This window comes from Saimiri boliviensis, chromosome 7 (assembly GCF_048565385.1).
Source record: "Saimiri boliviensis isolate mSaiBol1 chromosome 7, mSaiBol1.pri, whole genome shotgun sequence".
NCBI classification, from domain to species: domain Eukaryota; kingdom Metazoa; phylum Chordata; class Mammalia; order Primates; family Cebidae; genus Saimiri; species Saimiri boliviensis.
This window is the reverse complement of record NC_133455.1, coordinates 89,437,046-89,462,083: the sequence shown is the minus strand read 5'-3', so window position 1 is coordinate 89,462,083 and position 25,038 is coordinate 89,437,046. Positions and strand designations below refer to the sequence as shown.

At 41.1% G+C, this 25,038-nt stretch overlaps 2 protein-coding genes across 2 annotated transcripts in view; one reads left to right on the top strand and one right to left on the bottom strand.

The window, feature by feature from the left end:
* MRPS35 (mitochondrial ribosomal protein S35) overlaps positions 1-25,038 on the bottom strand; it is a 54,258-nt gene that overhangs the window by 28,494 nt on the left and 726 nt on the right. The window contains exons 2-5 of the mRNA XM_010337347.2: positions 20,174-20,211; positions 18,579-18,746; positions 15,510-15,570; positions 1,958-2,097 (exon numbers count right to left, since the gene is read on the bottom strand). Coding sequence (XP_010335649.1) covers positions 1,958-2,097; positions 15,510-15,570; positions 18,579-18,746; positions 20,174-20,211 — 407 coding nt within the window. The remainder of the gene's footprint in view (positions 1-1,957; positions 2,098-15,509; positions 15,571-18,578; positions 18,747-20,173; positions 20,212-25,038) is intronic.
* LOC101028490 (cyclin-Q-like) lies at positions 23,637-24,399 on the top strand. The gene has a single exon (XM_074402979.1). The coding sequence runs from the start codon at positions 23,705-23,707 to the stop codon at positions 24,347-24,349; it is 645 nt and encodes a 214-aa protein (XP_074259080.1). The 5' UTR covers positions 23,637-23,704; the 3' UTR covers positions 24,350-24,399.

Below are 25,038 nucleotides of genomic sequence, written 5' to 3'. Positions count from 1 at the left end.
AAAAAAAAAAAGTATCCAAGAAATCAATACACCATCAAAATGGGCAAATGACAAAAATAAGTATTTGGCAAAAGAATAAACCCTCAACCTCACTAGTATTTAAAGACATACAAATTTTAAATAAGACACATTTTTTATCTATCAAGTTGATAGGTAATACGTAGGTTGGTGACAGCACAGAAAAGCAAGCCTTCTCACAATCTGCTGGTGTTGTTACATTTTTTTTACATTTCTTGCAGGAATTTTACAATATATATCAACAAACTTCAAGATCTATATCCTTTGGCCTCACAGTTCTCCTTTCAGGAAGTTATCTTAGGAACATCATTAGAAATACATACAAATATTAATACCTAAGGATATTCATTAAAACATTTTTCTAGCAAAGAAAACCACTAAAAAGGCTAAAGGTTCCATAACACAGGTAACTTAAATAAATTATGATTTTGGGAGGCTGATATGGGCGGATTACCTGAGGTCAGGAGTTTGAGACCAGCCTGACCAACATGGAGAAACCCTATCTCTACTAAATATACAAAAATTAGTCAAGCATGGTGGTACATAACTGTAATCCCAGCTACTCAGGAGGCTGAGGCAGGAGAATCGCTTGAACCCAGGAGGTGGAAGTTGTGGTGAGCTGAGATGGTGCTACTGCACTCCAGCCTGGGCAACAGGAATGAAACTCCGTCTCAAAAAATAAAAAAAATTCTAGTAGATCTATATTATGAAATTATTTATTTATATATCACACTTCAGTCTCAGAAAAAAGGCTAAGTTTGAAGTGATCAACATTACACTCCCAGACTTGAACACTGTCTTGGTACGTAACAGTCTCTCATTTATACATTATTCTATGTAGCCATTAAAATTAAATTAAGTTGGGTGCAGTGGCTCAAACCTGTAATTCCAGTGCTTTGGGAGGCCGAAGCGGGAAGATCGCTAGAGCCCAGGAGTTTAAGAACAGCCTGGGCAACAAAATGAGACCCTGTATCTACAAAAATTTTAGGAAATTGGCTGGGCATGGTGTCTCACACCTGTAGTCCCAGCCACTTTGGAGGATGAGGCAGGACAATTAATTGAGCCCAGGAATTGGAGGCCACATTGAACTATGTTAATGCCCCTAGTCTCCAGCTATGAGACCCTATCTCAAAAAAATTCAAACTAAAATTGAATTAAATAATATTTACTATTATTGGGAAATGTTTAGTTAACGCTTATTGTTCAGTAAGAAAGAACAGACTGATGAACACACAGTATAATCCCATTAACATACACAAAAGCAGGCTGTGAATATATACTAAAATGAGCTACTATAGTTAACAGTGGTTATAAATGGTAGATTTATGGGCAATTTTATAATTTTTGTTTTCGAGAGGGAGTCTCGCTCTGTCACCCAGGCTGGAGTGCAGTGGCCCAATCTCAGCTCACTGCAACTTCTGGTTCCTGGGTTCAAGTGATTCTCCTACCTCAGCCTCCTAAACAGCTGGGATTACTGGCATGTGTCACCACGCCCAGCTAATTTTTTGTATTTTTAGTAGAGATGTGGTTTTACCATGTTGGCCAGGCTGATCTCGAACTCCTGACCTCAAGTGATCTACCCAGCTCAGCCTCCCAAAGTTCTGGGATTACAGGCATGAGCCACTGTGCCTGGCCTATAACTTAACAAGAAAACTTGTATTGTCCAAAATTTCTGTGATAAATATTACAGTTTTATAATCACACACATCAAGTACTTTTTTTTTTTCTTTTTCTTCTTTTATTTTTAGAGATGGGTTCTTGCTATGTTGCCTAGGCTGGTGCCAAATTCCTGGGCTCAAGCAATTCTCCTACTGTGGCCTCCCAAAGTGTTGGGATTACAGGCGTGAGCCACTGTGCCCAGCCACCAAAGATATCTTTAAATAATATATTAGAATGATTCTTATTTAAAACAAAACAAAAAACAAAAAAAAACTCTTACTCTTAAGACTACTACTCGTGCTTTGGGGTTCCGAACAGATAGTCCTGATGAAACATAATCACTGGTGTCAATTTCAATTGGAAAATGCTTCTCACATTTCTCATCACTGTCAAGTGCGGCTGGCCAGTCAGTGCAAAAATCTGAGAATAAAAGAAATAATTTCAATTACACTTTTGAAAGTAAATTCTCATTGTAATACATACTAGACAATGCCAAATTATTGAGATCATTGCCAGGTCATAAGAAAGAACAGATTCTCTTCTGCACTTTACATATATGCCATCATCCCTTATCCCTTTTTCTATTAGGTACATCCTAAATTAGGCAATTTAATTAAGGAGACTCTTTGGATATTTCAGGTTTGGTGGTAGTGGTATTTTCATTTAAAAGAGAACTGTGCCTTGATGGAAGCTTATTGTAAGCTTTGCACATATCTGTTATGGGACAGTTTACTTCCTCCATACCAACTAAAAGCAAACAGTTCATAGTACCCACAGCATTACTCTTTTCAAAAATGTAACAGAATATTACATTTATAATTTGTAACAGAATATTCATCACTAAAGGTTACTAAAGATCAGCGAAAAAAATGGGAAGCTCTCAAAAAGCCCTAAGAAGGAACGGAGATGGGGTCAACAACCATCTAGAAATTTAGCTGAATAGAACCTCAACTCAAACAGGTACAAAAGCCTAAGCCCTTAAATGGATTCTTCTAAGACTTATATTTCTCCTACGTGATTTCTATGTGCCAATGGGGCTAAATGGGAAGAAGAAAGCCTTGTTCTCATATTGGGGCAAGACAGCATAGAGAGCAAGTGGACTTGGATCTGAGACCTAGGCCACAACAGGAGCTGCAGCACTGTGAACATGCCTCTCTATCTCCATAACATAGAAGTACAAACTCAGATCCCGAATACGGGGTTGAGGAGGGAAACTTAAAGTAAAAGAGGTAGCTCCCAGCATCCCCCAAGTATCACAGCTGATTTCATCTTGCCCTGTTTCAATCAAGTAGGTGTGGTAAAGAACTTTCAGCTTGAGATGAAAACTTCTGGCACTATCAGGCTGTCCACAATAGACATCTCTTTTCTTAAACAGCCTCACTCTAAGAACAGCTAAAAGTAACTGGTTTCTTGGGTCAAACATATTAGACTGCAAGATCCATGCTTCCTCCAAAAAAGCATAACTGCAGAAGAGGCTGGTCATAATCACAGGCAGATGAGGGATCTCTTCTAGGTGATAATCTAAGGGACAGTGAGATGTCCTTTGCCAGTAACATTTCCCTGGGCTAACAATTTTGTTATAATAGCTCTCATTTTGGCTTTAAAATCAGAGTCGGCACAATGTCACTCTGGATTACAAAGACTCTCTGATATCTGAGACTAAATATGTTAGCAAATTAAGTATAGTTCACACCATTCCTTAAACATTCTGTTTAAAGGATCAATAGCCAGTTGCTTTGAGCAGAAAGAAGTGTCTGCAATTAATATCATTTTAACATTTAAAAAACATGAGCAGAGCAAGATTGTTGAGGCTAAATTTCATTCCCATCATGAACTTATTCCAATATCCTGCACTATAAGATGCATCACTGCCAAGCATTTTATAAGAGAGACTAGTATGGGGAATTTTGTGAGCTCTTGGGTTTGTACTAACTCTTTCTTTTTTTTTTTTTTTTTAAAAGAAACTGTGAATAAGTCATTTCAATCACCAAATGATAATTACAGTTTTCAAATTAAATTACCTAAATTATATGTCTAAAAACACAGCCAACTGGAAAGTACATAACAGTCTCCTATTAGCCTTTACTCATCTGATAGATAGAGCAATAGACAAGACTTTGGAAGACCTTGGTTTTTATTTAACTTCTGCCACTGATTATTAAAGTTTTGGTAAATTACCTAACTTTCCTGTGCTTCAGATTTTCCATCTGCAAGTTAGATATTAAATCTGAACTGACCTTGAAAGAAAACTGAAAAGAAGTACTTGAAAAGCCTTTGAGTTATATGGAAGAAGCAATCTAAATCCAGAGACTGGCAGAAGTATAAAGGGATAGTTAAGGAATGATTAAGACACTCATTTAAGTACAGTAAAATATAATGCCACTCTTCTGAATGTGCTGTATGAAAGCCTTTAATTTTTTTTAAACTTATTTTTTATTTTTATGTTTTTTTGAGACAGGGTCTTGTTCTGTTGTTCAGGCCCACCTCAGCCTATGGAGTAGCTGGGACCACAGGCATGTGCCATCACACCCCAGCTAATTTTAAAATTTTTTTGTATAGAGACATGATCTCACTATGTTGCTCAGGATGATCTCAAACTCCTGGGATCAAGCAATCCTTTCTCCTTGGCCTCTCAAAGTGCTGTAAGGACTAAAAGTGTGAGCCACCATGCCCTGTCAAAAGCCTTTCATTGAAAAATTAGGAAGTATTATAGAAATATTTTATTAAAATTACAAGTTTCTAGATCATAAACACAAATTTAAAAAGAAGAAACATGGAATTTTTCACAGTTCAATGCCATTTGTTAACTGGCTTTATAGAAGATCAAATAGTGATACATGATTTGTGCCAAATGGGACATAGTTTGTTATTTTTTTTTAATGTTTTGAGACAGGGTCTCACTTTGTCACCCAGGCTGGCTGACTGTGCAGTGGCTCAATCTGAGCTCGCTGCCACCTCAACCTCCTGGGTTCAAGCAATCCTCCGACCTCAGCCCCCAAAGTAGCTGGGGCTACAGGCACGTGCCACCACACCCACATGGGAGATCAGTCAGGATGGTTGAAAAGATTGTAAAATTATAGAATATAGTCACGAACCCTCTTGGAAGGCCAAGAGGTTTGCACAGTTTCAATAGAAGTTTCAGCGGAAGGTAGCCTAATCCCCTTTACCTTTAGTTGATAAAGGAAAGCAAATAACTAGGGAATGTGAGGGAGTTTATCTGAATAACTTATTTACTTATGTGGTCCTAAAACTAAACTTTAATCTTTCATGGGCTGGATGGCTCTCTCTGGGGGAGGGTGACCAGATACATCACCCAAAAATGGTATTTGCTTTAGGCCTTGGAACCTGGCCTTTAATCATAGATGTGCTGACTCAGAGCCTCTGTTATTGAACTTATTCTAAATAAATGCCTAGAGCACCAGCTGGTCAGGGCCATGGCTGCTATCTCTCTCAGAAGTGTCTGTGAGTGGCCACAGACCCCCAGCCTACTCCTTCACTGGAGATTTGTGTTTGAGTGAATTTGTTCATCTGTTGCTGAGTCAGGGTCTGCAGGTCAGACCCTGACAGCTGGTACCCACTTGTGAGGAGAGCTGTAATGGATTGAGGATCACGACAGAACCCGTGAAATGGAGGTGAGAAGAGACTGCACAATCAATGAGTCAGTAAGTCACTGGTACCCACTTGGGATTACCAAGTTCGAGGGGAGGGGGGATTGTTCAGGCTAGAGTTTCATCATGAGACAACAGTTATCAGCTCAACAGAAGCAGTATATAAAAGTACTGAAACAGCTGCTTAAACCTAGTGGAACCTCAGTTTCACAGGCTCAATTAAGGGAACTAAAGCAAACTGTTGTCTTCCATAATCCATGCTTCCCAGCAGAAGTCACATTAGATTTAGAGATCTGGGAACAAGCAGGGAGAAATCTTTTTATTTATTTATTTATTTATTTATTTATTTATTATTGCATTTTAGGTTTTGGGGTACGTGTGAAGAACATGGAAGATTGTTGTATATGTACACACATGGCAATGTGATTTCCTGCCTTCCTCCCCATCACCTATATCTGGCATTTCTCCCCATGCTATCTCTCCCCAACTCCCCACCCACTGCTGTCCCTCCCCTACTTCCCCTCAACAGACCCCAGTGTGTGATGCTCCCCTCCCTGTGTCCATATTGTTCAACACCCACCTATGAGAACATGTGGTGTTTGATTTTCTGTTCTTGTGTCAGTTTGCTGAGAATGATGGTTTCCAGGTTCATCCATGTCCCTACAAAGGACATGAACTCACTGTTTTTGATGGCTGCATAATATTCCACGGTGTGTATGTGCCACATTTTCCCTGTCCAGTCTATCATCGATGGGCATTTGGGTTGGCTCCAGGTCTTTGCTATTGTAAACTGTGCTGCAATGAACATTCATGTGCATGTGTCCTTATAGTAGATTGATTTATAATCCTTTGGATATATACCCAGTAATGGGATTGCTAGGTCAAATGGAATTTGTGCAAAGGCAGCAGGTCCCAGTAACATCTCTAATGTTATGGGCTCTAGTTAGGATGGCTCTGGCCCTGTTATACACAAAAGAGCCTTTAAAAAGGGGAAGGAAAAAGAACTGTCGCCTACTTTACCATCCCTGAGTCCCTCAGCCCCAGTATCACTGGACCAAAATAACAAAGAGAAAACAAAGGTCTTGCCTGAGCCGCCTCCTCCAAGAAATAAGAAAAAGGACAACAGACATGCTCCAGCTATGGGACCCTGTCTTAAGCAAGTGGCATTAGAAGGGGAGCTCTTATCCTGCCCAGTAATGCAAGACTGACAAGGCAATCAGGTACATGAACCCATTTCTTTTAACACTTACAAGGAGCTAAGAAAAAGCATTAAAGAAAACAGAGCTGCTAGCTCATTTATGAAAGGAATGATTGAGGCCTTGGCAGATCACTTCCATATGACCCCATGGAACTGGTCAATTTTAGCTGAAACAACTTTGGAGCCTAGCCAATACCTCCTCCGGAAGGCAGAATATGATGAGTTGTGCAAACAAGCCAACCAGAATCAGACAGCTGGGCAAGACATAACAGCTGATATGCTCCAGGGGAGGGGTCCCCATGCCAATGTACAACAACAAGATTTTGATCCCCAGGCCTATGCTCAAGTGTCTTTGTGCACTCTCAGGACTTGGAACCAGATTCCTGAAAATGGAATTTCAGCAGGGATCTTTTGTAAATATTTGAGAAGGGTCTCAGGAGCCATTTGTTGAGTTTATCGATCATTTAACCCAGGCAATTAAGAGACAAATTAGTCATGCTGAGGCTGCTGATACCTTTTTCTTGCAATTAGCTTTTGAAAATGCTAATGTAGATTGCCAGCAAGCAATGCAGGCAATCAGAGAGAGGAAAGGCAGCCACAGTTGGGGAGCTTATATGAGCATGTCAGCTGGTGGGAACTGAGACAGACATAGCCAAGATATTGGCTATGGCATTAAGGCCTCCAAAAATGAAAATGGAGAAAAACCCAAATTGTTTTCTATGCAGAGAGCCAGGTCATATGAATAGAGAATGCCCCCATAGTAGAAACCAAGGTAACTAGGAGAAAGAACCCCCTTCTGTATGCCACTGATGTAAAAAGGGGAAACATTGGGCAAATCAATGCAGGTCAAAATTTGATAAAAATGGAAATCCCGTAAGTAACCAGGTGGGAAACTTCATGAGGGGCTTACCCCAGGCCCTGCTTTACTCTGCCCCAATGAACTATTGCCAAAAGAAGGAGAAGACCCTAAAAGGGTTGCAACTGGGATCTGGGCCCCATTGCCTCTAGAAACAGTGGGATTAATCCTAGGGTAGTCTAGCCTATCAAGTAAAGGAATTAATGTGCTCACTGGGGTAACTGATAGTGATTATCAAGGTGAGATACTGGTTATGATGGAATGTAAAGGTCTGTATATTCTTCCCCCTGGATCAAAAATAGCTGTTACTGATTTTACCAGTAACATTTTCATTGGGTCCCCAGTGCCCACAGAAAGGAAAGGGGAAAGGGAAGTTTTAGAAGCACAGGAGCCACAGGAGTATACTGGAATCAATTAATCACTGATCAGAGACCCATGATTATCTTAAAAATTGGAAATAAGAATTTTACTGGCTTATTGGACACAGGGGTGGACATTTCATAAGTGATCAAAACTAGCCAGAAACTTGACCTCATGTTACTCAGGAACAAAAAATTGTCAGAATCGGGGAAACACACACAGCCAAGAAGAGGATGCGCCCCCTAATATACTGCAATTCAGAAGGGAGAAAGGAAGTTATACAACCTCTAAACATGCCCATCCCTGTTAACCTTTGGGGATGGGACCCATGAGCCCAATGGTGGGGGTCACTCTGCAGACCCCTTTCTAATAATGGCCACTGTTAATATCCCTCCCCTTACCCCTGATGTGGCTCTTTGAAGATCCTATTTGGGTAGAACAGTGGCCTCTGAAGGGAGAGAAATTACTGAGAGCTCATGAATTAGGTGATGAGCAATTAAAAGCTACACATGTAGAACCTTCAACCAGAACTTGGAATTCTCCAATTTTCATCATTCCAAAAAATTCTGGCAAATGAAGACTTTTGTATGACTTATGGGCTCTTAATGCTAAATTACAACCTATGGGACCTCTGCAACTGGGGGTCCCTTCCCCCATGGCAATTGCTCAAGACTGGCCTGTAATTGTTATTGACTTGAAAGACTGTTTTTATACGATTTTTCTAGCAAAACAGGACAGATAAAAATTTGCATTTATATTACCAGCTATTAATGATGAAAGACCAGCTTGCAGATTTCATTGGAAAGTGCTGCCTTAAGGAATCTTCCTATGTGTCAGTATTAGGTAGATCTGGCTTTGCTCTCCAGTAGAAAGGAATTTCTCAATTGCATTATTCATTTCATGGATGATATTTTACTGGTAGCCCCAGTGGAGCCAGTAATTTTAAATTTATATAACTCTGTCATAAAGAACACACAGTTAAGAAGTTTACTCATAGCACATGAAAAAGTACAAATGTACTCTCCTTGGAACTATCTTGGATACATACTTACTTTCCAAGCCTCAAAAGGTTAAGTTAAATACTCGCAACTTATATAACTTAAATGATTATCAAAAATTTCTGGGTGATGTTAACTGGCTCCACCCCACCTTGAGGATTACTACAGTTAAGTTATGAAACCTGTTTTTTATCTTAAAAAGCAATACAGGCCAGGTGCAGTGGCTCACATCTGTACTCCTAGCACTTTGGGAGGCCAAGGCGGGCAGATCACGAGGTCAGGAGTTCGAGACCAACTTGGCTAATATGGTGAAACTCCACCTCAACTAAAAATACAAAAATTAGCTGGGCATGGTGGCACATGCCTGTCTTCTCAGCTACTAAGGAGGCTGAGCCAGAAGAATCGAGTGAACCTGGGAGGTGGAGGTTGCAGTGAGCTGAGATCATGTTACTGCACTCCAGCCTTGGTGACAGAGTGAGATTCCATCTCAAAAAAAAAAAAAAAAAAAAAAAAAAAGGCAATACAGCTCTGGATTCTCCTAGATATGTGACCCCTGCAGCTAAAAGAGAGAGTGAGGAAATACAGCAAGCCATTTCTCACAAGCTAGATAGCACAGATCTGCTCTATTCAGTTCAGCTGTTTGTCTTTCCTACCAAACACACCCCTACAGGGTAAACAGAACTAATGGTCCCAGAACAATTCCTAGAATGGGTTTTTTGCTCACATACTGGGACTAAAACGCTGTCCTCTTATATTCAGTTAATTAGTAATCTATTCAGGCCGCAGATGATGCAGTCAGTTGCTAGGTTATGATCCTGATTATCATCAGGATTCCTTTAAGTAAAAAGCCATTCCAAACAGTATTGACCTTATCAGTGGAGAGTGCAAATAGCACTCTCTCATTACACAGGACAGATAGAAAATGTCCTTCCTGGTGACAAACTCCTTCAGTTCTTATCTCATACTCCTGTGACCTCACCACTGTTTACTGATGGTTCAGTTAAACATGGAAAAGTGGCAGTCTGGTGGAGACCACATAATTCACTCACTCAATCTGGATTTACTAGCACTCAGAGAGCTGAGATTGGAGCTCTGATATTGGCATTGGAGACTTTTTCTGCTCAGCCCATCAATATAGTCAGTGACTCTGCTTACTCTGTATTTTTATTACAGAACCTTGAGACAGCTCTGATAAAGAACTCACTCAAGCCCTCCCTGTTTGCACTATTTCTTCAGGTTCAGCAATTGCTGGATCAACACATACATCCTATTTTTATCACACACAATTCGAGCCCACAGCTCACTGCCTGGCCCACTGGCTTATGGCAATGAAGAAGCAGACCTACAAGTGATGACATCCTGCTTGACCAAGCCATACAACTGCATCAATTTTTCCACCAAAACTGGAGAAAATTAAACAATTTCAACTTACCCAAAGACTAAACAAATTATCCTGTAATGCCAGATTGCCAGCTCACAGGTACATCCCTTCCTTCAACAGGAGTTAACCCCAGATGACTAGAACCTAATCAGTATGGCAAACAGATGTTACACACACCCCTGAATTTGGAAAATTAAGATATGCATATATATCTGTTGATACCAACACTTATCTAGTTAGTGCACATGCTCTTTCTGAAGAGTCTACTCGATATGTTATTAAACATCTTTTAACTTTTGCATTTTGGGGGCAGCCCAGAAAATTAAAACTGGTAACGGTCCAGCTTATGCCAGCTCATAATTTCAACAATTCGTCACACGTGGAACAGCCAACATTCCACAGGCATCCTGTATAACCCCCAAGGACAGGCCATAGTAGAACGTGCCCATCCCTCCCTTAAAAATATGCTCAGAAAACAAAAAAGGGGGAGTATGAGCAAGGACCCTGCAACACTACTAGCACAAGCCTTATTTACCCTTAATTTTTAAAATTTAGATGACAAATTTCAATCAGCTGTAGAAAAGCACTTTGCTAAAACCTCTCAGGACATAAAACCTGCAGTTTTATGGAAAGGTGTAAATAGTAATGAATGGTGTGTTCCAAATGAGTTGCTAACGTGGAGAAGAGGATATGCCTGTGTTTACACCCCATGCGGTCCTCTTTGGATTCCAGCACAATGCATCACACCATACCATGGCATGGCTAGGACCCAACCCATACCACAGATGAAGGAATTGACCCTATAGGACCCACAACCCCAGAGGATACAGTTTCCTCGGACAACACATGCCCTGGACGTTACATGGGGAATGCGGAAGAAGACAACTCAAGAGGATGAGCAAATCCTGCTTCGGACACAGACACCATTCACTCCAGACAATTTGTTCCTTGCTATGTTCTCTGTTGCACATTGCAGCTCACGTAGTGCTCTTGCTTTGTCTGCAACCTGGTACCTGCTACACTCTAGTGGGCTCACATTTTAGACATGCCTTTCTTTTGCCCTGTTACCTAGGCAGACAACCCTTCCCAGCCTATAATGACTGCTTGGCTAGGAGGGAGAGATTTACCCATAGTGGGGTCCCTCAATAATGGCACACATTGGACTAAGGTGCCAAGTAACACTACATATCACTCCACTATCCTCCCACTGTGTGTAAGTTACAAAAGTTCCAACCTTTACTGTGTACCTACCCAAACACAATTATGGCTATATCATGAAAAAGGAATGTCTTGGGCTGGGCACAGTGGCTCAAGCCTGTAATCCCAGCACTTTGGGAGGCCAAGACAGTTGGATCACGAGGTCAAGAGATAGAGACCATCCTGGTCAACATGGTGAAACCCCGTCTCTACTAAAAATACAAAAAACTAGCTGGGCGTGGTGGCGCATGCCTGTAATCCCAGCTACTCAGGAGGCTGAGGCAGGAGAATTGCCTGAACCCAGGAGGCGGAGGTTGCGGTGAGCTGAGATCGTGCCATTGCACTCCAGCCTGGGTAACAAGAGTGAAACTCCGTCACAAAAAAAAAAGAAAAAGGAATGTCTTAACAACCTTAGCTGCAGGTAGCCTCAAACCATGTAATGCAATCAATGCTGCTTTCCCTAACACTCCTTCCTGTGCTAAAGGACAAAGCCAGGAATGTAATTTCACTTTAGCTGGGAGGTCTGTCATGGGGAACAGGCCTATAGCCTCCAGTTAGGCAATTATGACATCTTAAACTGTAGCCCCCACAGTCATTCGCAGGGCAGCTTTACTAATACCCTCATCTATCATGGCATCAATCACAGTTTCATAGCCACATTCCATTCCTCTATGATTTGGGCCAATGTGGAGGATGAGATATCCCAGACCCCAATTAAAGTCCATGCCACCCTGACACTCTATAGTGCCTGGGACATCTCAGCACCTCCCTTGACAGCTGGCACGGGACACTGCATAATTTTGGTCATAATTATACTATAACCTTTATTCATAATCACACTGATCAATGCCTGATTTGCACTACCCATCCGTATGTTTTCCTTATGGGAACCAATATTTCTATTACACTCCAAAGCTCCACGTTTATGACCCAGGTAGAGGAACAGGCTTGGTTCACCTCATGTATCACTAATTACAATATATCTAATTTACATATTACTAGTGTCATTGTATTAAGAAGACAACCTGAGGCATTCCTACCAGTCAATTTGACATATGATTGGCAGGGTTCCTCTGCCCTTGCCACATTAGAATGTGCCCTGTCCCAGGTCAGACACAAAATATTCATAGTTAAACTTAAATAGCTTTTATAGTCTCAGCCACAGTCATCCTGGCAACAGCTAGCATTGCTGTGGCATCCATTGCTGAATCAGTACAAATAGCTGCCTTTGTAGATAATTTGGCCAGAAATGTGTTTAATGAACTTCTCTTGCAGCAAAGAATAGATCAAAAGATTCTTTTATGTCTGTAAGCCCCCAAGATTGCCTTGGAATATGTGGGAGAGTGACAGGCTGTGCTGGCATTCTGACATCAGTTAAACTGTGACTGGGTGCATAAAAACATATCTATGTCACTTCTCTACCATGGAATCAATCAATACATAGTTGGGGTGAGGTGAAACAACATCTCTGGGGAATCTTTCATGACAATTTAACAGCAGACGTAAAGCAACTTAAAACTAAAATTTTAGAATCCCTTTACACCACAGATCTACACACCCAACAAACAGCCATATGGAAGGGTGTACAAGATCATCTCTCCTGGTTAGAACCCCATTCCTGGGGGTCACTCTTTGACTGGAAAAGAATGTTGCTAATTATACTCATGATTGTTTTATGTTATTTACTACTTCTAGGATGCAAAGCTGGAATAAGAGCAATGACCGCCTTGCCTGACAAAACTGCTGTTGCATACATTTTTAATCTTCAATCAACAACACCTAACACAAAAAACAGAAAAGAGGGAAATGTGGGAGATCAGTCAGGATGGTTGGAAAGATTGCAAAATTACAGAATATAGTCACAAACCTTCTTGGAAGGCTGACGGATTTGCATAGTTTCCGTAGAAGTTTTGTTTGAAGGCAGCCTAATCCCATTTATCTTTAGCTGATAAAAGCAAATAACTAGGGAATGTGGGGGAGTTTACCTGAAGAACTTATTTACTCTTGTGGTCCTAAAACTAAACTTTAATCTTTCATGGGCCAGATAGCTCTCTTGGGGGAGGTAACCAGATATATCACCCACGAATGATGTTTGCTTTAAGCCTGGGAATCTGGCCTTTAATATTATTCATAAGTATGTTGACTCAGAGCCTCTGTTATTAAATCTATACTAAATAAATGCCTAGAGCACCAGCTGGTCGGGACTGTGGCTGCTATCTCTCTCAGAAGTGTCTGTGAGTGGCCACAGACCTCCAGCCCACTCTTCCTCTGGAGATTTGTGTTTCAGTGAATTTGTTCATCCATTGCAGGGTCAGAATCTGCAGTCAGACCCTGACAGATCCAGCTAATTCTTTTGTATTTTTTGTAGAAATGGGGTTTCACCACATTGCTTATGTTGGTCTTGAACTCCTGAGCTCAAGCAATCCATCCACATCAGCCTCCCAAAGTGCAAGCATTACAGGTGTGAGTCACCATGCCCAGCCTGGGAAACAAATTTGGAAGTGATCAGTTTTAGTCTAATTCTAGGCACGAATGAATATAGAAACACATACTCTAAAGCAGGTGTCCTCAAACTACGGCCCACGGGCTGCATGCGGCCCCCTGAGGCCATTTATCCAGCCCCCCACCACACTTCAGGAAGGTGCACCTCTTTCATTGGCGGTCAGTGAGAGGAGCACAGTATGTGGCAGCCCTCCAACAGTCTGAGGGACAGTGAACTGGCCCCCTGTGTAAAAAGTTTGGGGACGCCTGCTCTACAGGGACAGAAAAGCATCCCAATGTCCTAAAATAGAAGACCAAATAATTGAAAGGAAACAGATTTTTCTTCCCTCATCTCAAGAGTAAGTTATTATTCCTATGTTTTAGCACCTCTTTATATATTCTTCCTTATATTTTTAAATGGAAGCCCCTTTCAAAAGCTCAAGTTTAATCATGTTTACTATTCTACATCTCATTCTCAACATAATCAGGATACTTGTGAACTGTTTCTAGGTTTCACATTCTTTCCTGAAAAGCCTTAATAAGTATACTGAGCATGTATATACAACACCCTTTATATACAACACCTTTAAATCAACATGACTATATTAAAACTTTATCCAAAGGTACCAACTCCTGAATTAAACTAATCAATCATAACTTAAATTGGGATATGTACATAATTATAAAAGCATACAAAGACCCATGAGTTAAATAATGTTATTTGCCTTTACCTCCATGCACGTAAGAAAGAGAAGTAGTAGTGTAAGTACATGAAATCTGTGTTTATACCTAGGAATCAATAGATTTGCAAAATCAATAAATCCAGAACTGAAAGTATAATCACATTCCAGTGATTACCTCTATTATTTTATAAACACACATATACACTACAGAGAGTATATAAGTACACATAATTAAATATATATGTAGAGTATTATAAATATAAGCATATACATAAATAAATATACACACATTCTCTGGAAAGTACTTGAACTAAATAATGATTAAAAGAGAACACTTCTGGATGAAGGACTGAGAATGGTAAAGAAAGCATATAAGGCTGGTAGTGCTTTTTCATCATAAGCTCTTCTATTATTTGATTTACCACATGCATGTATCACTAATTTTTTTTAATTTTAAATAATTTATTCACGATAATTCTCTGTAAAGTATCTGCAACATTTTCTTCAGTTTTCTTATGTGCACGTTTCCTTTTTCTCTTTTTGAGATGGAGTTTACCTCTTGTTGCCCAGGCTGGAATGCAATGGCATAATCTCGGCTCACTGAAAGCACTGCCTCCAGGGTTCAAGCAATTCTTCTGACTCAGCTTCTGGAGTAGCTGGGATTACAGGTGCCCACCACCACACCCAGCTAATTTTTTTTGTATTTTTAGTAGAGACAGGGTTTCACCATGTTGGCCAGGCTGGTCTTGAAATCTTAACCTCAGGTGATCTGCCCGTCTCAGCCCCCCCAAATGCTGGAATTAGACGCGTGAGACACCGTGCCCAGATGGAACGTGCATGTTTTCTAAAACTCAACAGTACGTCCGTAACGTACCTGTGGACAAGGATCATGGTTTCTAATTATCATTCCTAATACCTTGCAGTGGTTGGCAAAAACAATTTGCAGATCTGACATGAAACAATTCACTGAAAACAACTTGAATATAAGGCTATATATTATATTCGAACAGAAATTCTTAAATTTATGTTCAAAATCGATATAAAATTCACATAAGAAAATAATCACTTACCTTTAAGAGCTTCACAGTGCTTTTTAATTGCTACAGGAGTCAAATGCAGAAAATTGGGAATCTTAAATAGAGAAATTTAAAGAATAAATTACCTAAATGTCCTAAAAACATGAAAAATATAATTTTCTCATATTAAATCACAGGCCCAATAAACCATGTAGTAAATAAAATCTGGTTTTTTACAATATTGATTTTATCACAGATGTTGTCAATTCAAGAAATGAATTTAAAATATAGATTCAGTACCAAGTAATTTACAATGATACCTGGGTTTGTCTTCAGATGATATAAATCTTTTGTCTTTTACCAAACATCTTATAATGACAATCACAAGGAAAAACTAAACCTCATTTTGATAGTATTCTTCCTGCCACAAATCTACAGGTAGACATGTATATTTCCCTTATAAAACTGAAATGACTTAAGGACATGGATCATTGTTTATTTATTTATTTATTTATTTGAGACAGGGTCTTGCTCCGTCACCTAGGCTGGAGTTCAGTGGTATGATCTCGGCTCACTGCAACCTCTATCTCCCAGGCTTAAGCAATTCTCCTGCCTCCGCCTCCCAAGTAGCTGGGATTACAGGCGTGTCACCATGCCCGGCTAATTTCTGTATTTTTAGCAGAGATGGGGTTTCACCATGTTGCCGAGGCTGGTCTTGAACTCCTGGCCTCAGATGAGCCACCCACCTTGGCCTCCCAAAGAGCTGGGATTATAGGAGTGAGCCACTGTGCTCTGACAGGATAAGAATCACTGTTTAATCATCTCAATTCCCCTGGACTGCATAGCATGACAGTATTTCCACTTTGTACATAACCCACATTTTATAAACAAGTAAGTGAAGCTAGCAAATCTTAACTGGATAGTTTAATGAAGTTAGGAATATATTTATGATGATACATTAAAAGGCTACTGAATCATTCATAGTGTAAATGAAAATTCAGGAATGGTCAGAGATTTGATTCCTTCAAATAAATGATTAGCATTTATTAGGTCATTTCTTGAATAATGTTAAGTTTTTAAAAGAGAAAAATTAGCTTAAAGGCTCATTTGGAAAGAAAATTTAAATAAGCAGAAAGTTACTCCAAGAATTATGACAAGTATCTTGAGTGTTGATCAGAAAATATTTGTTTTTTTGTTTTTGAGACAGAGTCTCACTCTGTCGCAGTGGCGCAATATTGGCTCATGGCAACCTCCACCTTAATTCTCCTGCTTCAGCCTGCCAGGTAGCTGGGAGGCATGCACCACTACATCTGGCTAATTTTTTGGTAGTTGTAGTAGAGACAGTGTTTTGCCATGTTGGCCAGGCTGGTCTCAAACTCCTGACTTCAAGTGATCTTACTGCCTTGGCTTCCCAGAGTTCTGGGATTACAGTTGTGAGCCACTGTGCCTGGACAGAAAATATTGTTTTAATTAAGAGAAAATGGGCACTGAAAACTGCCCATTTGGGATTTGGGGATGGGTGGCCTCATTTACTTTACTTTTTGTTTTGGGTTTTTTTTCCTTTTTATACATTTTAAAAATTATAAACCCTAGTGTCAAGAGCCTACTTTTAACAGATCACAGTGATAGACTTTGATTTTTAAAACACGAACATACAAACCTCAAAAATCATAAAAGGAAAAATAGACAATTTGCATGGATTTACATAGGAACAGTTCTATGTACTTTGCATATACTAGCTCAGTTAATAAGCTTCTTCAATGACACCATCACTACAAATAGATGGCATGCATTAAATGTTTGGATTTTTATGTTTACTGAAATATGATTCACAACCATTAGTATTACTGCAAATATACTGCTACTCTCTCACTCAGTGATTCCCCAAAGACCTCTTTAAATAAAATTTGCTTCTTTTATTTAAAGAAAAGATCTGTTTTCCTTGATGTATGCTTTATTGAGTTTTCAAACATTCTCATTTCCAAATTTCATTTACCCCTGTTCTTCAGCACCAGCGTACCCTTTCTCCCTGGTCTTTGAAAAACAGTTGTTTTCCTTTATATAACTTTCTCATCTAATGGAAAACAGTTCATTTTCCTTTGTATAACTTTCATTGTATTTAAGAAGAAATCATCTAAGATATGCATTCTCAGACTAAGCATTTATATATTTTTTAAAACACCCATCATAAATCATTATACATGCTATCAAATGAAGCATTTACCTTGACCTATTTTGCTTCAAGCAATAAAGTTATATTTGGTAGACTGTAATAATAATACTAAATAATATTCTACCTTTCTGGACAGAAAAATTTAAATTCCTCCTTTTAAACTGGAAGTTTCACCTCCCAATTCTTAATCTCAAATTAGGTTATTACATTTTTCTTAATATTACTAAAAAGGTTCAATATAGAAAAAATATGATAGGCTGGGTGTGGTGGCTCACACCTGTAATTCTAGCACTTTGGGAGGCTGAGATGGGCAGATCTCTTGAGCCCAAGAGTTCGAGACCAGCTTGGGCAACACAGTGACCCGTCTCCAAAAGGAAAAAAGATACAAGAGGAAAGGGAAGCCACAAGATTGACTAATTTTTTTTTTTTTTTTTTTTTTGAGACAGAGTCTCACTTTATCACCCAGGCTGGAGTGCAGTGGCACAATCTTGGCTTACTACAACCTCTGCCTCCCAGGTTCAAGCAATTCTCCTGTCTCAGCCTCCCAACTCCCAAGTAGCAGGGATTACAGGTGCCCACCACTACACCCAGCAAATTTTATGCATAATTTTGGTAGAGACAGGGTTTCACCATGTTGGCCAGGCTGGTCTTGAACTTCTGACGTCAAGTGACCTGCCCACCTCAGCCTCCCAAAGTGCTGGGATTACAGGTGTAAGCCACCTCACCCCACTGACTAATTACATTCTTAAATGCTTAGGATTCTTTTGAGTATTCTTTACCATCGATAATCAAAGTATAACACCTATTATTATCTGGTGTTGTATAATAAAATACCTATTATTTTCAAAAATTTAAATTAAAACACAGTAAGCTATATTCTGAACCTTAAAGCATAAGAGAGTAGGGAGGGGGAAAGATCAGCATTTATTTCTATGTAAGTTTTATCTTACCTTTAAAAGTTCTAGATTTCCCTCCTTTGCCATGGGCACGCCCTTTTTTACTGGATACCCCATTCGAACGGGAAGAGGTACTGCAGAGGGTTTAAATGGTGCTGCAACAGGGTAAACACTAGCCCAGTCCTGGTCAACAGCCATTTTCTCTGTCCTAGGAGGTAGTGCCTAAGAAATATAAAATCTTTTAGTATTTCAAATATAAACACATTCTTTAACTTTTAGAGAATTTTAATTTTAAAGCAAAAAGCTACAATTACAAGAAACAGAAGCAAAACTGCAACATATGTAAAATCTGACCTCCCACAAAACTGCTGCTATCCAAATTTAAAAAACACTAAATCTGCCTAAGTATCTCTGCACTGTTTCTTCAAACCCTTTGGCAAGGATCCCCTTTAACATCACATTCTCTTCATAAAAAATTTTTCTTTAACTAGACTTTTAGCAAAATTTGTACATTTTGCTTATGAAGGGATGAATTAATATATTTTGAAATAGTTTTTCAAACTTCTTTGATGGAAGTCAGTAGTACATGAGGGCATTAAGTACTCGGAAGTAAAGAGAAAAGGAAAAAAGAATAATTCGGGTTAAATTGATTGAATAAATACATATTGAGAAATTATATGTCTCCTAGACCCAGAGAAAAACTAGTACTTGATAGCTTAGTCAATCACATTCACATTTATTTTTAATGGAATCAAATACTAGGGGATTGCTAAACGCAAAAGTAGGGTTTATAGTAGCAAAATTCAGCCATGCCCCATCTACGCAGTATCAAAACCAGTGTAGTCGACATCCTAGAAGCAGGTAATACTCCTGAGGAAATGTCTGCTCTTGATGATTGCAATTTGACACCATTTAACTTCCAACTAATGTGTCTTTGTTCTGATGCTATGCTCACCAACTGACCTTGCAGTTTAGATTCCTCCATAGAAGGAAGGAATCCAAATGTCCACAGGGTGAGACTAAATTAGTTAAGACTATGGCCAGGTGCAGTGGCTCACGCCTATAGTCCCAGCACTTTGGGAGGCCTGAGGCGGGTGGATCACCTGAGGTCAGGAATTTGAGACCAGCCTGACCAACATGGTGAAACTACCCCCTTTCCTAAAAATATAAAAAAATTAGTCGGGTCTGGTGGCATGTGCCTGTAGTCCCAGCTACTCGGGAAGGTGAGGTAGGAGAATCACTTTGAACCCAGGAGGCAGAAGTAGCAGTGAGGCAAGATTATGCCATTGTACTCTAGCCTAGCAACAAGAGTGAAACTCTGTCTCAAAAAAATAATAAATAAATAAACAAAACAGTTATATTAATGCATAAATCCCTGGCTGCAGGACTTAAGACAGCATTAGAAATTGTTCCATATTCTTGTTTATATACCTGTTTCCTAGGAGTTCCTCAGTAAGTCAACCTCTCAAAGATGATCCAGTCTCTGGGTACTGAAGAAGAACAAAGACTAACCTCTGCCAGGGCTATGGCAACACCCAGTAAACATGACCTTGTGAAGTCTTCTCTGCCAATACCTTTCTGCCATGAATACCTGCCTTATTTTAGAACTCCAGAAACCATTAAGATAGTAGAGTATATGAACTTTTTACCTTTCTTTTTAGCGGCTTTTCACCTCTGGATGTTCTTTCTGTTGTACATAAAAGATAATAAACAGAATTTTATGTCAAGTTAGTTAACATCAATCATGATCACATTACTCCAACACAATTTAAGGTATTCAGTAACATAACAATGAAACAACCCTTTTTTGGGGGTAAGCTCAGGGACCAAAATCATCTTAATGAAGACAAAAAACCAGAAACAGAGAGTCTTGCTGTGTTGCCCAGGTTGGAGTGCAGTGGTGTGATCTCGGCTCACTGCAACCTGTGCCTCCCGGATTCAAGTGATTCTCCTGCCTCAGCCTCCTGAGTACTTGGGACCACAGGTGCATCCCACCATGCCTTGCTAATTTTTGTATTTTTAGTAGAGATGGAGTTTCACCATGTTGGCCAGGCTGGTCTCGAACTCCTGACCTCAATTATCCGCCTACACAGGTGACCCAAAGTGCTGGGATGACAGGTGTGAGCCAAGGTGCCCGGACCCAGTAAGAAAAATTCTATAGTTATTTGAATATAATTGCTGATACAGTAAGCTCATCATCTAAAAAATGACTCTTAAGGAATCTGTCAAATAAGACAACTTTTAACAAATAATTTCAATAAACAGTAATAAATATTATGAATACACATAGCAGGGAACTAAATCTAGTCAATTAGCTAGTGTGATGGTAAATTTTTTTCTTTTTTTTGAAACAAGGTCATCTCACTCTCGCCCAGGCTGGAGTGTAGTGGCGCAATCTTGGCTCACTGCAGCCTCAAACTACCAGGTTCAAGCCAATCCTTCCACTTCAGCACCCCAAGTAGCTAGGACTAAAGGCATAAGCATACCAGGCTAATTATTAGAGACAAGCATTTCACCATGTTGCCCACGCTGGGCAACATGTTGCCCATTTCACCATGTTGCTCAAGCTCTTAAGCTCAAGCAATCTACCCACCTTGGCCTCCCAAAGGGCTGGGATTGCAGGTGTGAGTCACCGTGTCCAGCCGTGATGGTTAACTTCAGGTGTCAATCTGACTAGATTGAGGGATACATAGATACCTGGTAAAGCATTATTTCTGGGCATGTCTGTGGAGATGTTTCCAGAGGAGATAGGCATGTGGGTCAGTGGGTTGAGTGAGGAATACCTGCTTTCAATGTAGGTAGGCATCATCCAATCAGCTGAGGGCACAGAGAAAATAAAAAGGCAGATAAAAGAAGAACATATTCTCTCTCTCTTCTGGACCTGGGACACTCTTCCCCTGCCCTTAGACATCAGAATTCCAGGTGCTCCAGCCTTTGGACTCCAGGACTTGTACAAGCAGCCCTCTGAGTTCTTAGGCCTTCAGCCTTGGTCTGAAAATTACATGGCTTCCCTGGTTCTGAGGCTTTCAGAATTGAACCGACATGGGCTTCCAGCTTGCAGACAACCTATTGAGGGTGAGTCAATTCCCCTAAAAAACCCCTGTCATATATCTATATATCTACATCTACATCTGTGCTATCCTACATCCACATTCTGTCTCTCTGGAAAACCCTGACTAATACAGTTGGGGAAAATCTCCTTAAGAAAGTGAACTTTAAGCTAAAACCTGAAAGATGAGCAGAACGCAGCCATGAAGACAGGCGGGTGAGAAGAAGTGTTTCGCCAGAGCAAGAGCACATGGAAAAATCAAAGTGAACAAATTCAATATGGCTGAAATTTAAGACAAGGACAGAGAAACAGAGAAAGGAGGCCAAAGACCCTTAACAGGTTTCTTAACTATAATGCATCCTTGGCAGAGCTTTTTTTCTTTTTTTGAGGCAGGGTCTCACTCCTGTCACCCAGGACAGAGGGCAGCGGTGCGATCACGGCTCACTGCAGTCTCGACTTCCCACACTCAGGTGATTCTCCCACTTCAGCCTCTGGAGTAGGTGGGACTATAGGCATGCACCACCACACCTGGCTAATTTCTTGTATTTTCAATAGAGACAAGGTTTGGCCATGTTGCCCAGGCTGGTCTCAAACTCCTGGGGCTCAAGGGATCCACAGGCCTCTACCTCCCACAGTGCTGAGATTATAGGAATGAGCCACCATGCCCAGCCTCTTGGCAGAGCTTTTGATTTTCTTCTTCCAGTCTTTCCAGCTCATATAAATGGAATCATCATTAATCCAACTGCTCAGGACAAAAACGTAACAGGATTTTTAAAGACGTCCTCAAGCCTCACATCAAATCCATCAGTAAATCCTATAAACTCTATCTTTAAGATATATTGCAAATACAACTACACCCTCTTCTCCACTTTTACTCTAATCCAAGTCACCATCATCTCATTTTTACTGCTGCAACGGCCTCCAAACAGGTCTTTGGCTTCCACTTTTACCCTACTAAAGCAGCCAGTGATCCTTTAAAAATGCAAATCACATTATATATGTTCCCTGTTCAAAGACTTCCTACATAAAACCCAAGCCAAAAATCCAAATGAAATGTCTACAAACTCTTGAGAGAACAGATCATTACTTAACTAACTCTTTGACGTCTTCCACTACCACTCCACTCTCTCCTCTACTCACACTTAGCTCCTGTCACATTGGCTTTCTTTCCGTTCCTTGAACACACCCCTCAGCTTGTTCTCAACTTTTGGCCTTTGCACTTACAGTTCTCTATATCCCAAAGGCTCTTTCCCCAGATCTCTGCACAGCTTGGGGGCTCTGTTCAAAAGTCACTTTCTCAGACACATATTTCCTATCTACCCTATGGCCAGTACTCCCCCACCAATCCATCATTCTCAATACTCTGCTTTATTTTTCTTCATCACTTAAACCCTATCTGACATCTTATTTAGTTGTTTGATTGTTTATACTCTGACTTCTCCACCTTGCTGTATACCCAGTGAGGGTCTAGAACACTGCATAGTATACAATAGGAGTTAAGTCTTCCTAGAAAGAAAGAATGAAAAATTAAAAATAGACAAGTATTAGAACTTTGAAGAGCCAGTATGAAGCATTAATGAATTTATACTTCATCTGAAAAGCAATGGAAACCATTTGTGGATCTTGAACACGGGAGCAGCAAGACAAGATCTAAAGTTTGAAAACCTCATTTGACTGCTGTGATAATTCAATGTAGGAGAGCAAGAGGGGAAACAGCAAACGGAAAAGAAACTTGAAGAAATGAGATGGTCACCTGGACTGGGTTGTTGGTAATATGAGGAGAGTAAATTAGAGATATAACAAGGAGCAGCACAGGCAGGATCCGCTGATTGATGAGACTCACACCAGCTCCTCCTCAATGCTCCGGTCACTCTAGCCACACTTTTATCACAGCACCTCTCAATACACAGCACTTCTCCGTTAATAAATCTGTATTTTCCGTGGCGCTGCTGCGCCTGCCGCGAGTACCCCCCGCCCCCGCTCTACGGGGCGCTTTTCCTTCCACCGGGGCCGCTTTTCCTTCCGCCAGGACCTCATGGAACGCCTGGAGGGCAGCGGACCGGAACCGCGGGGCCCCGAGGGACGGCCGGCGCCCGAAGCCAGGGTGCACTTCCGAGTGGCGAGGTTCATCATGGAGGCAGGTGTCAAGCTGGGGATGCGGTCCATTCCCATTGCCACTGCTTGCACCATTTACCGTAAGTTCTTCTGCGAGACCAACCTGGACGCCTATGACCCTTACTTGATCGCCATGTCTTCCATTTACTTGGCTGGCAAAGTGGAAGAGCAGCATCTGAGGATTCGTTATATCATCTATGTGTCCAACAGGTACTTTAACCCAAGCGGTGAGCCCCCGGAGTTGGACTCCCGCTTCTGGGAGCTCCAAGACAGCATTGTGCAGTGCGAGCTTCTCATGCTGAGAGTTCTGCGCTTCCAGGTCTCCTTCCAGCACCCACACAAGTACCTGCTCCACTACCTGGTTTCCCTCAAGAACTGGCTGAACCGCCTCAGCTGGCAGCGGACTCCTTTCGCCGTCACTGCCTGGGCCCTGCTGCAGGACAGCTACCACGGGGGGCTGTGCCTCCGCTTCCAGGCCCAGCACATAGCCGTGGCAGTGCTCTACCTGACCCTGCAGGTCTATGGAGTCAAGGTACCTGCTGAGGTCGAGGCTGAGAAGCCGTGGTGGCAGGTATTTAGTGAGGATCTTACCAAGCCAATCATTGATAGTATTTTGTCTGATCTCATTCAGATTTATACCATGGACACAGAGATCCCCTAAGGCCCTGGCCCAGGCCCGCCCAAAGAGAAGCCCAGGATGTTCAGCTGCCTGGGGACACTGCCACCACGTCGCCATCATGGCTGGTCCCCAGAGGACCAGGTGGGAGGACTGGTTGTGCTGCGGGAGAAGGGCTGGTGAAGGCGATGACATGCTGCCACTTTGACAGTACCTAGCATTCGCGGTCCAGATGATGATGGGAGCCGCGCCTCCAGCGGGCAGGCCAGGAGTGCAGTATGTGCAGCTGACCCAAGGCAGCCACATCTGCTTTTGTCCTTTGAGAGGACTCTGACTACAATAGAGGCATGACGTCAATTAAAGGAAAATCATGAAATAGATGAGACTGAATCCCTAGGGATTTTTTTAAAAACCAGATTTAGGCCGGGCGCGGTGGCTCAAGCCTGTAATCTCAGCACTTTGGGAGGCCGAGGCAGGTGGATCACAAGGTCAAGAGATCGAGACTGTCCTGGTCAACATGGTGAAACCCCGTCTCTACTAAAAATACAAAAAATTAGCTGGGCATGGTGGCGCATGCCTGTAATCCCAGCTACCCAGGAGGCTGAGGCAGGAGAATTGCCTGAACGCAGGAGGCGGAGGTTGCGGTGAGCCGAGATCGCGCCATTGCACTCCAGCCTGGGTAACAAGAGCGAAACTCCGTCTCAAAAAAAAAAAAAAAAAAAAACCAGATTTAT